The 16,070-nt window shown below is 41.7% G+C and overlaps 1 protein-coding gene across 1 annotated transcript; it reads right to left on the bottom strand.

The window, feature by feature from the left end:
* Window positions 1-627: 627 nt before the first annotated feature.
* On the bottom strand, window positions 628-6,482 carry LOC131424829 (syncytin-1-like). The gene is made up of 2 exons (XM_058584772.1): window positions 6,372-6,482; window positions 628-3,029 (listed from the first exon to the last, which is right to left on the bottom strand). Exon 2 carries the CDS (start codon window positions 2,979-2,981, stop codon window positions 1,140-1,142), a length of 1,842 nt encoding a protein of 613 aa, XP_058440755.1. The 5' UTR covers window positions 2,982-3,029; window positions 6,372-6,482; the 3' UTR covers window positions 628-1,139.
* Between the last annotated feature and the right edge of the window lie 9,588 nt (window positions 6,483-16,070).

Below are 16,070 nucleotides of genomic sequence, written 5' to 3' on the forward strand. Positions count from 1 at the left end.
CAAACAAACAAACCAAAAAATAAGAATGAGACAACGATATGAGGAAATCAGCTCTCCAGATGGTGGGGAGGAATGGATATTCTCATGAGAAGTGAAGGGACCTTGGGGCTCCCATGGATCTTATATACCCAATCTACATTTTCTCACAGGATTTCCATTGGGAACAACTGACAATGGGGAACTGGCTTCCTGACTTTTGTGTGGACTCATAACACCAGGCTGCCTAATCTGTGCTTAAAACAATTTAAAGACTGCCAATGATAGGAACTCAATACCAAGGAGAATTCCTTAGTGAGGACTAGCAGATAGACTTTACACAAATGCCCCGAGCCTCAGGTAACTTTTTACTTATAAAAGTTTTGGTGGATGCCGCGTCCAGCCAAAGGAGCCGAGTCCGGCGAGGGACGGCGAGGTTAAAAGACACACAGGACACCAAGGTTCTTCATCCAGGAGTCAATAACCTTTATTGCTAACACACCTTTTTTTATACCCCAAGCAGCAGAAGTGGAAAACTACCCAAAAGCAGGAGGGAGGGGGGAGAAATTTAGTTTCAACATCTATTATTGTCAGGTACCGAAACCTCCCTTAACAATAAGTCCATCAGACCAGAAAAGGTCAAGGCATTCCCGTGGGATACATATGTCTCAGACGGATAAGCAGGAACAGAAAAACCGCAAGTTCGCCATGGCCTTGTGAGCTGGCCACACTGGCATGCAGAACAAACTAGTGGAGGTAGGGCTCCAGGGGCCAAGGTGGACCTGTTGCCAACAAGTCCCCCTCTTTTGTTTTTGCATGCCAGTGGGAATCAAGTAGCCCCTGTCTTAGGTCGTTCACAGCCCTTGCGATGCTTACCCGTCTCTGGGAAGGCCCCGATTCCCTGGCTTAGGTCGCACAGCAAGCGTGAAAGTTGCCCGTCACTGGGTACTACAAGATCAGCTCAAGGTGTTATGACCTATCAAGACACTATTGCGGTAAACGCTTAACCGTCTCCACCTACAGGACCCATGACCGTCACCGCCGAATGGCAGATGTGATTGGACCGAGAGATTAGACAGCAAAGATCCTAGTACAGGAAAGCAAGAGGGAGAGGTATGCATAGAGAAAAGATATGGCAGGAGTTCTTCTTTTAAGGAGGACACTCATCTTCGGATAGGTCTGAAGTATATCTCAGAGAGGCGATCATCCATCTTCAAGCGTTGATAGTGAACCTGTATTGGCTTAGAGGCTAAGATATTAATTTGATCCTTAATGAATTGTACTATCTTATTTACAATGCAGGGTCCTATTGCCACTACTAGAAGGAGGCCTAACAATGGTTCCAATAAGGGAAGAAGATAAGGCAAAAATCCATTAAGTCCAGTCCAGAGAGGGTTCTCAAATAATTCCCTCCTCCTTTTTTCTAGGTCTTCTTGGAGTTGTTTAATTTTTGTGCGAACTATGCCAGATTTGTTAGCATAAAAACAGCACCTCTCCCCAAGGGCTAAACAAATTCCCCCTTGATTGGCAGTAAGCAAGTCTAAACCCCGCCTGTTCTGAAGAACTACTTCTGCTAGAGAGTCTATCTGGTCTTGTAAGTCTTTAATGGTTCCCGACAGGGTTTGCACATCATCTATAAGCTGTTGAGATAGGCGGCGGTAAGAATGTATAGCCGTACCCAATCCTGCCGTGCCTGTACCCACAGCAGCGGTTATTCCAAGGCCAACAAGGAGTGGTAAGGCCTGCACAGCTCTCTTGTGTCTTCTAACTAAGATGTCTAGGCTAGGAATGGGTAGGGGTTCATCTCCTGAGATAATCGTGATATCAGGAAGCAGTAATGCCAGAACGCAACCACCAGTCCAATTTGCTGGGAGCCTGGGAAAAGCTAAATTTCCACCACACATAAAAACTGTACCATTAGGGGGACAAATGGGCGGAGTAGGTGAGGAGTAATTCTTTACTAATGAGCAGTTTCCAAAGGAAGAGATTCCAACATCAACATCATAGGTATTATTTTGCATCATGCCCAGAAGGCATGACATAAAACCACCTAGAGGCTGCACCTTAAAGGGTAGCCCAGATTGACATGTGTTGTCATCATCAATGGTATAATTGATGGGAACCGCCAATGGCATGACTGCACCTGCCGTCATGCAGAGCCAGCAATCACCAGCAAGGGTAGGGTTGGAACTGTTAAGTAAAGAAAAGGTAGTTTCTAGGATATCTAATGTATTGGCATCTAAATCAGGAAACTGGGATTTGGGCAATATCAAGGGGTGGTATGTAGGCTTAGGGATCTCCGGCTTTAAAAGCTTAATCACCTGAAGGTGTTTGATAGCATCAGTGGGTCCCCCTCCATCAGAGACTCCGATAGGGGCCTGCATGGGCCAGCAGGAAGGTTTACCCACGACGCCCTCACATCCCGCCTCCGTTAACCGAGTCGTGATGCCTTCCCCTCCCCGGTCACCAAGAAAAGGAATATAATTATAAGTGGTCCCCCATTCTCCACGGGTGTTAGTTAGGATGGCCTCAAAATACTGTTTTCCTTGATTATTAACACAAATTGAGGCCGATGTATAACAGGAGATGTGCATTGCCGGGGTGTAATGACAAGTGGCGGGACAGCTTCCAAGAGTCTCGGTCGGATTAGGGACAACAAGTCCGGGCTTATTAACACATACCCATTTTGGTTGCTTAAATCCTCCGATGTTTTCATTGAGTTCAGCCGCCATGTAGGCTACTTTAGTCCCACAATCAATGCTCTGGATATAACCAGAGGGGGCCGAGTGCCGGGGCCCTCCCTTACACTCACAAGGGGCTCCAAAAAGATATTCATGAATATTCCCAGGTGGGGGGTCAAGCCCTCCTTCAGCAAACCTGTCCAGAAGGAATGCCACAAGAGGGGTCCAGCTCATGAGGTGTGTCTCGGCACTCACTTGAAGGGGTGAGAACAACAGCGGCAGGATCAGCCATCTTGGGAACTTCATTTTGTCTTGAATTTTCATTCACCGGTCTGGTGCAGCGCTCCGGGATCCAAATGGGCTTCTCAGTTCCTGGGGGAAAAACACATACAGCTCCCCTCACTCTAGCTAAGAGTGGAGCCGGGGGTTGCCACTTTCCGGTGGATAAATCTTTCCACCTTATTTGAGCATCTTGTACAGTGGGAGGGGAAAAGTGGCGTTGTGCAGCCGTGCGCCCTCCAGTGTCAGTGAGTAAAAAATTTAAAGTAAATAAGGTTATGCTTAGAAGTGCTTGTGGTCCCTGACAATTCCGGTATATCTCCCCCTCTTTTGTTTTTTGTAAATAAGTTTTTAAATGTTGATGGGCTCGTTCCACGATAGCTTGTCCCTGTGGATTATAAGGGATTCCAGTCTTATGATTAATTTCCCATTGGGTGCAAAACCGTTGAACCGCCTGGCTTACATATGCGGGACCATTATCGGTTTTGAGGCATCGTGGGGTGCCCATGGAGGAAAAGGCTTTTAGAAGATGACTGATTACATCCTTAGCCTTCTCTCCAGTATGTAAGGTGGCAAAAATGAAGCCAGAATATGTGTCAGTGGAAACATGTATAAAGGAGAGCTTACCAAAGCTAGGGAAGTGTGTAACATCAGTTTGCCAGACATCATTAGGTTGTAGTCCTCTTGGATTAACCCCAAGGGAAGGAGAATGAATAAATGGTGCACAGGTTGGACATAATGAGACAATCTGTAAAGCTTGGTCTCGTGAACATCCTGTGTGGAAGCGTAAAGACTGTGCATTTAAATGAAATTTGTTATGGAATTGTAAGGCCTTATCATATTTGGTCGTCACACAGGAAAGGCCAACAGCATGAGTAGCAGCGTCTGCTTTTGCGTTGCCCTCTGACAAAGGTCCAGGGAGCCCTGAATGGCTTCGGATGTGGCCAATGTATAAAGGATCTCGTCTAGCCCAAATGAGAAGCTGAACTACCTGTAGTTGTTCTGTGATGGTGGATTGCTTTCCAATATATGATGCTGTTTCTATGACTAGAGCCAGATTGGCTACATACAAGCTGTCAGTATATACATTAAGAGGAATAGAGCTATAGACTTTGAGAGCTATGATTAAAGCTTCAACTTCTGCCTTTTGGGCCGACTGACCTGACACAGGTTGTCGGAGAATTTGAGATCCATCAAAAACGACGGCAAATCCATTTTTGGCCCCATCTGTATATACAGTTTGGGCCTTTGGAATAGGTTCCCTTTTCATAATCTTTGGGAAGATAATGGGACACCTTTTAAAGCCCTCCAAAAGTCTATGTTTAGGGAAGTGATTATCAATCTGACCCTTGAAGCTGCACAGGAAAAGACACCAAAGGTCATGTTCTTGTTGTAACTTGTGTATCATATCTTGAGTGTAAGGTTGAATAAGTATGTCAAAGGTTTTTCCAAACAATGCATCACCCAAATATTTAGCCTTCCAAATTAAGTTAATAACTAGCTCATAAAAGGGAGTCAATACCCGGGGGTTAGAAGCCGGCAAGTGGACCCAATAAATGGGACCCGTTTGCCAGAACACTCCTGTGGGAGTAATTTTAGAAGGTAGAACTATAAATGACAAGGGCAGAGAATAATCTATCTGCGTAATCTGCATGTCCTGCGCTTCCTGGTGTTCCCCTGGGGAGTTCCCAGATAGAAAGGGGTTGGTCAGTGGGAGGCGGCGGAGACGCCCACTCCCTGGGGCACTGTTTTGTCCCTGCACTGCCCCGTACACTTTGGCTTCCGGGGCCCGGGGCGGGCCCCTGCTCCCGTTTCCCGACGGTATTGGGTTACCCTGGATGTCAAACTTTGACCTGCACTCACTGCTCCAATGATTTCCTTTATGACATCTAGGACAAATTTCAGGCATCCCTCTGCCAGCACCCTCGCTCCTTTCCGGGCAGTTTCTCCTTATATGTCCCTCTTTCCCACATTTAAAACACCCCTTAGAGCGGGTTCCCCTGTTATCAGCTTTTTGCATTCCAGTCTTAAGGGCAGCAGCCAAAACCTGACCAGTAATATGAGGCCCATCTATATCTTTGCATGCTCGAATCATGTCATCTATACTTTTGGCCCGGGAGGACTTAATAGCATTTTGGCAGTAAGTGTTAGCGTTTTCATATGCCAGTTGTCTAATAAGTGGCATAGCCTGTTCTAGATTAGGGAATATTTTTCCAGCAGCCTGCATTAGGCGGGCTATAAAGTCCGAATAAGGTTCAGAGGGTCCTTGAGAGATCTTGGAAATTTTTGCTTCAGTCTTAGAAATGGGCAGGGCTTTCCAGGCATGGACTGCAGCTGAGGCTATTTGAGCATAAACACCTGGGTCGTAATTAATTTGTTGGCCTATGGTGGCATACTGCCCAGTTCCTGTCAACATTTCAGCATTTCGCCGTTGATGGCCCGCATTCAGGTTAATCTGAGCCAGCTCGCGGCACCTTTCATGATATTCACTTTTCCACAATAAGAAATCCCCTCCAGATAACACAGCCCTGCAAAGTTGCTGCCAATCATTGGGTATCAGTTGACTGGCTGAGAAGGACTCGAAGAGGGTCAATGTGAAAGGGGCATGAGGTCCATAATTAATGACCGCCTCCTTAAGCTGTTTTATGTCCTTGAAGGCTAGGGGGACATGGGCTCTGGCCGGCTGTCCATCAGCATCGGCGTTTTCAATCACTGGAAAAACCTGAGCCGCTCTAGAACCCCAGTGGACCCCCGCCCGTCTAGTAGGGGCGTCCTCATTCCAATCAGGATTATAGGGAGGAGGTGCGGCAATTGAGGGGGCCCTAGGCACCCTCACATTTGCCCTTTTAAGGCGATGTTCTAGTTCCTCTATCTCCCTTTCTAATCCCTCCTCTTCCTCAGAGAGAGAACTGAGGTCCTCAGGATCCTTTTTGGGCTTAGAAATCTGGAGGCGTTTCCTACCCTCCGAGCCTGAGTCCTCAAGGGGACCCTCATCCTTTAAGGATTCTGCCATTTGCTCTTCCTGCACCTGATTAAGGGCCTGTTCACATTCAGCAAGCTGATCCTTGATCTTTACTTTATCTGTTAATAAAGCATCCTTTACCAACCTCCATAAGGAAAAGGTGGCAACTGGGACACTGTCCGAGCCCCGGTCCCTCAATAATTTCTGAAGGTCATGCCTCACCAGGTCCCAGTCACTATTATTAAGAAATCCTCCTGTCAGAAACCAAGGACAAGCCTGGGCAATAATTTCAACGAATTCGGTTGCAGTCTTAGTTTTTATTCCTGTTCCTTGTGTATTTAACAGCTCTTTCAGTTCGTTGGCCAGACGAACCTTCGCTGTTGAGTTACCCATGGTACGTACCCTGTCTCTTTAAATTATCTTTAAACCAATCCTCCCCCTTCTTTCTTAGAAGGTGAGCCCCGTCCGCTTACCCCTGCTTTCCGGATCTCAGTGGGAACCTCCAATTGCCGCGTCCAGCCAAAGGAGCCGAGTCCGGCGAGGGACGGCGAGGTTAAAAGACACACAGGACACCAAGGTTCTTCATCCAGGAGTCAATAACCTTTATTGCTAACACACCTTTTTTTATACCCCAAGCAGCAGAAGTGGAAAACTACCCAAAAGCAGGAGGGAGGGGGGAGAAATTTAGTTTCAACATCTATTATTGTCAGGTACCGAAACCTCCCTTAACAATAAGTCCATCAGACCAGAAAAGGTCAAGGCATTCCCGTGGGATACATATGTCTCAGACGGATAAGCAGGAACAGAAAAACCGCAAGTTCGCCATGGCCTTGTGAGCTGGCCACACTGGCATGCAGAACAAACTAGTGGAGGTAGGGCTCCAGGGGCCAAGGTGGACCTGTTGCCAACAGGTGGATACTTTCTCTTTGGCCCTGTAGGCCATATATACCCAACTTAAGGCCATCACTGATGACTTTAAGGCCATCACTGATGATTCAGCTTTTAATCTAAGTGGATGGTTTGCACCATGATTCTGGGGAAGTTCTTGGTAACAAAAACTCTTAATGGGTTTGGAAAGAAACAACTGCATAGGACTGATGTACTGTGGGATGATGTCCCACCTACAGGACAAAATTATACAAAGGGCTATACCAGCGGCCAATGTCAGGAGATACTAGAATAGGAAGCTTCATCCCTAACCAGAGGCCAAAATAGGGAATTAAATTTTTTTTTGATTGGCAGGTCTCTTTGTTCCATACACTGTCAACATCTAGTATGTCCCTGTCCAGCAGGAAGTAGCCAGATCGAGTTGGTACCCCCTTCCCTCAAGTCACATAGGATTATGTGATGGAACAAACCAACAGTGGGGAATTGAAGCTGTTGAACGGGTTAACTTGCTCCTGGAACAGGGAACTCTTGTTTTTCACTGATTCTGTTTCCTCTCACTCCTTTATGCCTCACTCCCCAAACAATTAACCAATGAAGTCAACCATGCCTGGAAGGAAGAATAAGGAAAACATCAAAGAACAATACCAGTCATATGACCTTTTCATCAGTAATCTTTCTTTAGGTTTACAGGGACCAGGAATGCCTGAAAAGCCGTGTGACCCGTGGACAACATCAAAACCGTGTCAGGAGAGTTGATTACTGCAACAACAACTGACTATACAGTGCCACCTGGCTATGGCTAAAATTAGACCTCCCAAAACTCCATATAAGCTTTTGGATCTGTGGCTCATGGCAAGATGGAGTCTATCTTCTCCCTCCTCCCTTGTGATGAAGAAAGCTCACTCTTCTTCCAGCACTCTCTTTCAAGTCATTGTTTTCATTGGGCAGCAGTAGAACCAGACTTTTCACAGTTGCAATTTCATCCTTTGGTCTGAAGGATCTTTGGAAATTATTTCTAGGTAGCAACTGAAACCCTTCAAAGTGGACATTTCAAGAAAGAAATAAGGATTATTTGGCAAAGCTATTGCAAATACCAGTTTTAGCTATTTTAAATAAAGCATGATTAATGTATTCTAGCTAATTTAAATAAATTTATCTTAAAAGGAAAGCTGAGTGCTGAAATAATGTTTGATACCTACTTTATTAAAAATCATGCTTTTTTAATGACATAGAGAATAAAGCAATAATAATGGTGGCTACTTTGATATCTATACTTAAGATTAACAAATAAGCTTTGTGAAAAACCCCGAAGTGAAAGAATCACCATTTTTTGAACAAGATAAACATATGAAAAGAGAATTTTAAGACTAAGTTATTTGAATGAATAAACATTTGCCACTTTTTTTTTTTTTTTACTAATAATCCTAAAATGTAGATGATATTTCAAATGATTATCACTCAGTTTTATGCCGGGTTTCTGTTCGAGACTAAAAGGCTCAGGGGTCACTCCAGGTAAACTGGGCTAACTGGGCTGTGCAAAATAACCACACAAGAGACACAAATACCTTTTTCTTTGGGGTCGCTGTGACAGCTCCTCTGACCTTAAGGGTCCGCAGGAAGAGAGAGAGCGAGAGCACACGCTGACCCCTTTTATTGAGGAGAAGCTATTCAAATGAGGCAAGGGGTCAGGTTTCAGGGGGCTGAGTCTATCTTCATGATGTCCACTGTCAGCAGGTTGACTGACACCTAGGTAGGCCACACTCAAGGGCACAGTAAGAGAAGGGGACACACATAAGGCACTTCCATGGAACATTCTATCCTAAACAGGACAAGGGGTTATATTACAAAGGAACAGGTGAGCATAGCTCCATCCATGGGGCTGTAGCAAGACACAGTCACTTGAACCCTGGAAGAGCGGGGCAGGCTAGCAACATGGGTGCCTGATGCCACATAGCCCAGCAGGGGAGTCTGCCACACGACCAGCGCTGGCTTCATTAAAGAAGGTTCGATTCATGAGTAAACAGAGTTTTAAATTAAAGAGACAAGACTCTAATTACCTTTAAAACCAGCTCCAGGACGGCTTCTCCTATCTCCCACCTCCAGCCACCTAATGTGATAGCAAGGTTTACAGAAGAGACTAGAGAGAGAGAGAGAGAACACGCCAGGGAGTGGACTTTTATTGGGGAACAAAAAATTCAAGGGAAAATCCCATCCAATGAAGGTTAAGGGGGGGGCAGCATCCCAAGGTCAGGGGCGACGATTGGGTCTTTAGGGCAGTGGCCAGACACGCCTCTGCACGGACAAGCCCTGGGACCTGGAGAAGGTTGGGGAAAGCTCTGACACAGCTATGTCTAAGCACCTCTCACCCAGCCAGGGAGGTAACTCAAATTACGTGCGAGGATGGCCTCCCACAGGAGAGTTAACTCAGTCACCTGCTAGGTTGGTCTCCCACAGTTTTATGTATATAAATTTACTGTTGACATGATAATATTAAAAATAAGAAAAAGAGCAAATGAGACACTCTGCTTCCCCCTCCTCCTGTAACGCCTTATAGAGAGGGTAGAATTGATGGTGAGGAGGACTATGGAGACACTGTTGTTCTTCTAACTCTGTAGGTCTGGAACCTTAATTCCTGACTTAGCCAGTGGAGATTTACACTCCTAAACTAGTTTATTGTATGAGATTGATCTGAACAAAAGAAGTGAATATGTAGAAAAACAGAATTTCCAGGTCCTCTGATATTCATTTTAAGTCATTTAGATTTTTTTTAAACCTCAATAGGAAAATCTACTTAAAAAAACAAATTAAATTGAGAGGCTACTTAAGAAATCTAGAGTCTATATAGGAAATCACATTAAGGTTGGTAAATATACATCACCACAATACTAAGAACAGAGAGAGTATTTCTTCTGGTGCATAATAAATGCTCAATTAGGGGCTGCTATTATTTGCAATAGTGCTTTATGGTCTCACAAGAACTATGGCAAGTAACTGGTCTAATGTTAGCATTACCATGCCTCTTTTACTGATCAAAAAATAGAGACTCAAAGTTAAGTAACTTGAATAAAATTGTATAATCAATATAGTAGTATCTGTGGGTTTGGTTGGGTCAATTTCTTCCTCCTTTTAGTAATAGGACTCAGATTTTCCTTTAAGTTATGAACAATGTTCCCCATCCCACCCATACCTTTCCATAATTCCTAGCAGGATTTTCAATCAAGGGGTTCTGCTTCTCTCTGATATGCAAGACCCACACTTGCCCATCAGGGTCCTTTATATTCCTCTTCTAGATGTAGAGATTGGTGTATGGGTGAAAGCACCATCAAATCCTGGGGCTATTTTCCCATCACACTGAGAGAGCTGATGGAATAAAGCCTTTAGATAGGAAATCAGGGTGGAGAATGGAATAAAGAGATAGCAAGAGATTGCTGGTTTTGTTTAAGGGAATGCATAGAGCAATCCCTGAAGCCAAATCAACTCTTCCTTAACTCTCAATTTCAGTGAATCAATAAATTCCTTGTTTTGCTTAGGCGTGTTAGAACTTCTTTACCTGCAACCAAAACATCCTAATTAATATAGCTAATGATGACTTTAACTGGGCTTGAAACAGATTTTTTAACATAACATCCTTTGCTATTTCCACTGTTACATACTGCAAACATGTGCTAACTATAAATGTCCAAACTGATCAGATGCTCTTTTGGGAGATTTGAGAATCTGCCTTCTTTTCATGGAGATAAAGTCCTAAGTTCCCTTTACAAGTTTATTTAAAAAAAGCAGTCAAGAGAATGAGAAGACAGGCCACAAACAAGGAGAAAATGTTTGCAAAAGACATGTCTGATAAAGGGCTATTATTCAGAATATACAAGGCAATCTAAAAACTCAACAACAAAACAAAACTGATTTGATTTAAAAAACAGACAAAAGATTTAAACTGACACCTCATTGAAGAAGGTAGGTAGATGGCAAATAAGCATATGAAAAGATGTTTAACATCATATGTCATTAGGGTACCACAAATTTAAACAACAATGAAATAACATTACACATCACACAATGGGCAAGACCCAAAATTCTGATGACACCACATGCTAGGGAGGATGTAGGGCAACAGGAACTCTTATTCACCATGGGTGGGAATGCAAAATGGCATCATCATTTTGGAAGACCGTTTGGCAATTTCTTAGAAAACTATACACGCTCTTATCCTACAACGCAGAAACCTCACGTCTTTGTATGACTGATTTGAAAACTTACATTCACACTAAAGCCTGCACACGAGTGTTTATAGCATCTTTATTCATAACTGCCAAAACCTGGAAGCAATCAAGTTGTCTGTCAGTAAGTAAATGTGTAAACTGGGACATTCCTACTATAGTGTGAACTGATAAATACAATCAATAAGAGTGTAAGTTATAGGGCTGGGGTTGTGGCTCAGTGGTAGAGCACTTGCCTAGCATGTGCAAGGCCCTGGTTTCCATCCTTGGCACTACATAAAAATAAATAAATAAAATAAATGTATTGTGTCCAACTACAACTAAAAAATATTTTAAAAACAGAGTGTAAGTTACAGGTTATAGATTAGTAAAAAAACATAGATTATAGATATAAGATTCTGATAAGTGAGATATGACAATCATAAAGCAAGAACTGTCATAAACAAGCCTAAGACTTCATTTGGCTGCCTTCTATAAAAAAACAGTTACAAGAGCTGTTTCTGAGAAACTGAAATACAAGCTGTTTTCTTATACTATATTGTTTTCTGCACTTTGTACCACACAAAATGTACTCAACCCAGGATATGGTGGTCTTGGTGACCCAAGATTTTGAAATAGATCTTATACTATATTGTTTTCTGTACTTTGTACCCCACAAAATGTACTCAACCCAGGATATGGTGGTCTTGGTGACCCAAGATTTTGAAATAGATTGTCATCCCTGCTAACTACCTGTTGAACTCAGGATAGTTGTCTAACATCTGCTCAGACCCAAGATGTGGTTAACTGAGTTGCAAAGTTGACCGCTTTTTTTTCTAGCTTCTGTGATTGGCTTGCTTGCATGACACTAAGGAAAGCCTCTGAGTTGTGGTTTTCATCTTTAAGTTCCCAGGATACAGGTCAGGAAGTTGCTGCTCTCCCACAGAGCTTCAGTCTCTATGGATGGTTGATAGTCCCTGGCCAGGTAAATAAAGTTCTCATTGATTTGAATTCAGTGTTTTCTGAAGTGGCTCCCCATAACACTACAATGGAATATTAATCAGCACAAAAAATGTATGAGCTATCAAGTCATGATAAAATATGAGGGAAAATTAAATGCATATACTACATGGAAGTAGCCAGTCTGAAAAAACTATGTTCTGTATGACTATATAACATTCTGGAAAAGGCAAAACTATGGAGACAATGAAAAGATCCTGGTCAAGATGAGTGGGGAGGCAAAGGCCTGTAATCTCAGTAACTCTGGAGGCTGAGGCAGGAGAATTGCAAGTTCAAAGTCAGCCTCAGCAAATTAGCTAGGCCCTAAGCAATTTAGTGGGACTCTGTCTCAAAACAAAAAATAAAAAAGGGTGGGGATATGGTTCAGTAATTAAGTGCTCTGGGTTCAATCCCTGTTAACAAAATAGACAAACAAACAAATAAATAAATAAATAAAAAACCAATGAGAAAAGATGCCTAGTTGCCAGAGATTAGCAGGGAGAAATAGGGATATAAAGAGTGGATTTTAGAGTAGCAAAGCTATTCTGAATGATAGGACAATGATGGACACATGCAATTATACATTTGTCAAAACCCATAGAAAATACAAGAAGGAACCCTAATGTTAACTATGGACTTTGGTTGATAATGGTGAATCAATGTCAGTTCATTGCTTGTAACAAATATATCCATCTGGGGAGAAAAGTTGATAGTGAGGGAGTTGTGTGTAGGTGTGTGTGGGGGTGTTAGGGGATATATAGAACTTTGTACTTCCTGTTTAATTTATTGTAAATTTAAAATGTCCCTTAAAAATAAAGAGTATCTACCAAAATAGACTTGTAGACCAATGGTACAGAATAGCAGACACAGAGACAAACCCTCATAAATACAGTTATCTTATCTCACATTAGACAAAGGTACTACAAACATGTATTGGAGAAAGGCTAGTGTCTTCAACAAATGGTGCTGGGAAAACTGGAAAACCATATGTAACAAAATGAAATTAAGCCCCTATCTCTCACCATGCACAAAACTCAACTCAAAGTGGATCAAAGACCTAGGAATTAAATTAGAGACTCTAGTAGAAGAAAAAGTAGGCCCAAATCTTCATTATGTTGGATTAGGCTCCGACTTCCTTAATAAGACTCCTATAGCACAAGCAATAAAATCAAGAAGCAATAAATGGGATGGATTCAAACTAAAAAGCTGCTTCTCACCAAAAGAAATAATCAGTGAGGTGAATAGAGAGCATACAGAATGAAAGCAAACTTTTACCACACCCACATCAGATAGAGCACTAATCTCTAGGATATATAAAGAACTCAAAAATCTTAGTACCAAAAAAACAAATAACCCAATTAATAAATATGCCAAGGAAATGGACAGACACTTCTTAGAAGATGATATACAATCAGTCAACAAATGTATGAAAAAATGTTCAATATCAATGGAAAACTTGCAATGGAACCACCATTTGACCAGCTATCCCACTCCTCGATTTATACTCAGAGGACTTAAAAACAGCATAGTATAGTGACACAGCCACATCAATGTTTATAGCAGCAGAATTCCCAATAGCTAAATTGTGGAACCAACCTAGATGCCCTTCAATAGATGAATGGATAGAGAAACTGTGGCATATAATCACAATGGAATATTACTCAGCATTAAAAGAGAATATAATCATGGCATTTGTAGGTAAATGGATGGAGTTGGAGAATATAATGCCAAGTGAAGTAAGCCAATCCCAAAAAACCAAATGCTGAATGTTTTCTCTGATATGAGGTGATGGGGGGAGCATGGGAAGAATGGAAGAACTTTAGATAGGGCAAAGAGGAGAGAGGGAAAGGTAGGGGCAGAGGGGTAGAAAAGACGGTGGAAGGAGATGGACATCATTACCCTAAGTACATGTATGAAGACACAAATGCTATGTCTCTACTTTGTGTACACCCAGAGACATGAAAAATTGTGCTGTATATGTGTACTATGAATTGAAATGCATTATGCTGTCACAGATAACAAATTAGATTAAATAAATTTAAAAAAAAACAGCAAAAATAAAAAAATAAAGAGTGCTAAAAATTATACCACAGTGCCCTCCTTTCCTCTACAGAATACCTTCAGAAGAAAGTCTCTAATCACTGGCACCTGTGGTAGTCATCAGTTCTCTCCCCATTTTGGTTTTCCCCCTTTCTGAGAACATGGTAGAATTATACTTCCTGAATGCCATGTTGGGTGTGGCCATGTGACTGGTGTGAGCAATGAAATATGACATCTCATCCTAGGTTGAAATCTTCAAGAGTTAGCATGAGATTTACCATGTTTCTTGCCATAGCAATGACTAAGGGTGTTCTTTAAGGTGGAGGCTGTGAGATGTGCTTCTGAGTAAAGTCTTTGCGGAACAGAACACTTCATAAAATGGACATGTGTGTTAATGTTCTGTTATTACTGAGCATGCTCTAGCCTGCCCTGGCTGAATCAGCACCTGATACAATATCTATAGTGACATTTACATAACATAAAAAAGGTTGAATTTCAATAAACTACATTATTTGAAAAATACAAGTTTGCAAGAAATGTGACATATTTTCATATGTAAAATGTTTCTAGTAATTGTGTTCATTTTCTGAAAATTTAAAAAGCCATTGCTTTTGGCTTTTCATATATTTTACAAAATTTTTTGGTGGCAGAGTTAGGAGAAAGTATTGGTGTAACAATCCATGGGAAATATGTTTGTTACATAATGCAAGGAAGAGATGATGAGAAGTGTAGCAGAGTTGCAGTGGGTGGAAGTATTTTAGCACTTTGCTAATGTGAAAGAATATTTCTCATGTAGATATAAAAGTAGTTAAAATTACTTGAGAAAATATCATCTTTTCAGATCTGTTAACAAGAGACAAAATGGTAAACTCTTTTATTTGGTGCCCCATCCCTTTGATTTTCTACCTATCCCTTGTTTTCTTTTTATTATTTTGAAAGGGCATCACACTGCATGTATTTTCAACACTTTAATCCCTTGGAAGCACAAGGGCATGGGCTGTAACAACTTTTATCTGTGTAACTCCACCCCCCTTCCTATCTCTTCTCTGCAGTCCTAGTCCTTCTGTCTCACTCAAATCTTTTGCTTACACCCACATTCTTTCTTCAGTTTGGGGGAAATGAAGAAGAGGGTGGAGAAGTAGGTCAAAATGGGAGATTTTATCAAATCCTAAAACATTATAAATATAGGGCATCTGATCCATAAAAGGAATAGAAAATATTAACAGATTAAGGTTTCTTTATTTGAATCTCTTACCTACCTTTTCCCTTTAGGTTATTAGACATAAAGAACACAGGAAAATTTAAAGAAAACAGCAAAAAGCTAAAAGGTGGGTTAACAATTTTGATGTATTTATTGCATTACATTTGCTCTTAGTTGAATTTCAACGTCCTTAAAATAAAATGCCCTTATTTTGCTGTGAGTATATAGTGTTTAACTGTCCCTGGATATTGTTTCTTTGAACTTATTCAGAGCTATATGATTATGTTTAGTGCTTTTTTGTCTTTTTAAATTCTTTTGGCTTAACAGACTATGCATTAGGATCTTCTAACCATTTTATCTGTGTTGATTTTACTTTCCCCCAAAGATAGTGTCCCAAGATCCTTGAATTTGAAGAAAAATTTAACTACACTTAGTGTCCCCAATTTCCAACACTTCATTAGTTTTTTTTTTCTGCAGACTTTTTACCTGTTTTTCAAGGTGTGCCTTAAATCCCACTTCCCTTATTTACATTTTCTCTAGTTTTCCCCTCCTCAATTGTGTACTACACAACCATGTATCTTTGATAGGTTGAATAAATGCCCTCACCCCAAGATTTCCACTTTTGCTATAGTTTGGCTTTGAAATGTCCCCCAAAAGCTCTTATGTTAAAAGGTTTTGGTCTTCAGGTTGGTGCCCTGGGAGGTGGCAAAAACTTTCATTAAAGTGGAGCCTTGTGGGTCTCATGGTAGTGTGGGGCCAGTTCTTATACACTGGGATTGGGTTGTTGCATAATAGTAAGATAGTAAATTTGTGTTGTTTTTAATTTAGTCTGTGGTCATTTATTACAG

This window comes from Marmota monax, unplaced genomic scaffold (assembly GCF_021218885.2).
Source record: "Marmota monax isolate L192 unplaced genomic scaffold, Marmota_monax_Labrador192_F-V1.1 WCK01_AAM20220418_F8-fsc00001, whole genome shotgun sequence".
NCBI classification, from domain to species: domain Eukaryota; kingdom Metazoa; phylum Chordata; class Mammalia; order Rodentia; family Sciuridae; genus Marmota; species Marmota monax.

Bases quoted from the DNA above. Each gene is read 5' to 3' on its own strand.
- LOC131424829 (XM_058584772.1), bottom strand. From the start codon at position 2,981: ATGAAAATTCAAGACAAAATGAAGTTCCCAAGATGGCTGATCCTGCCG.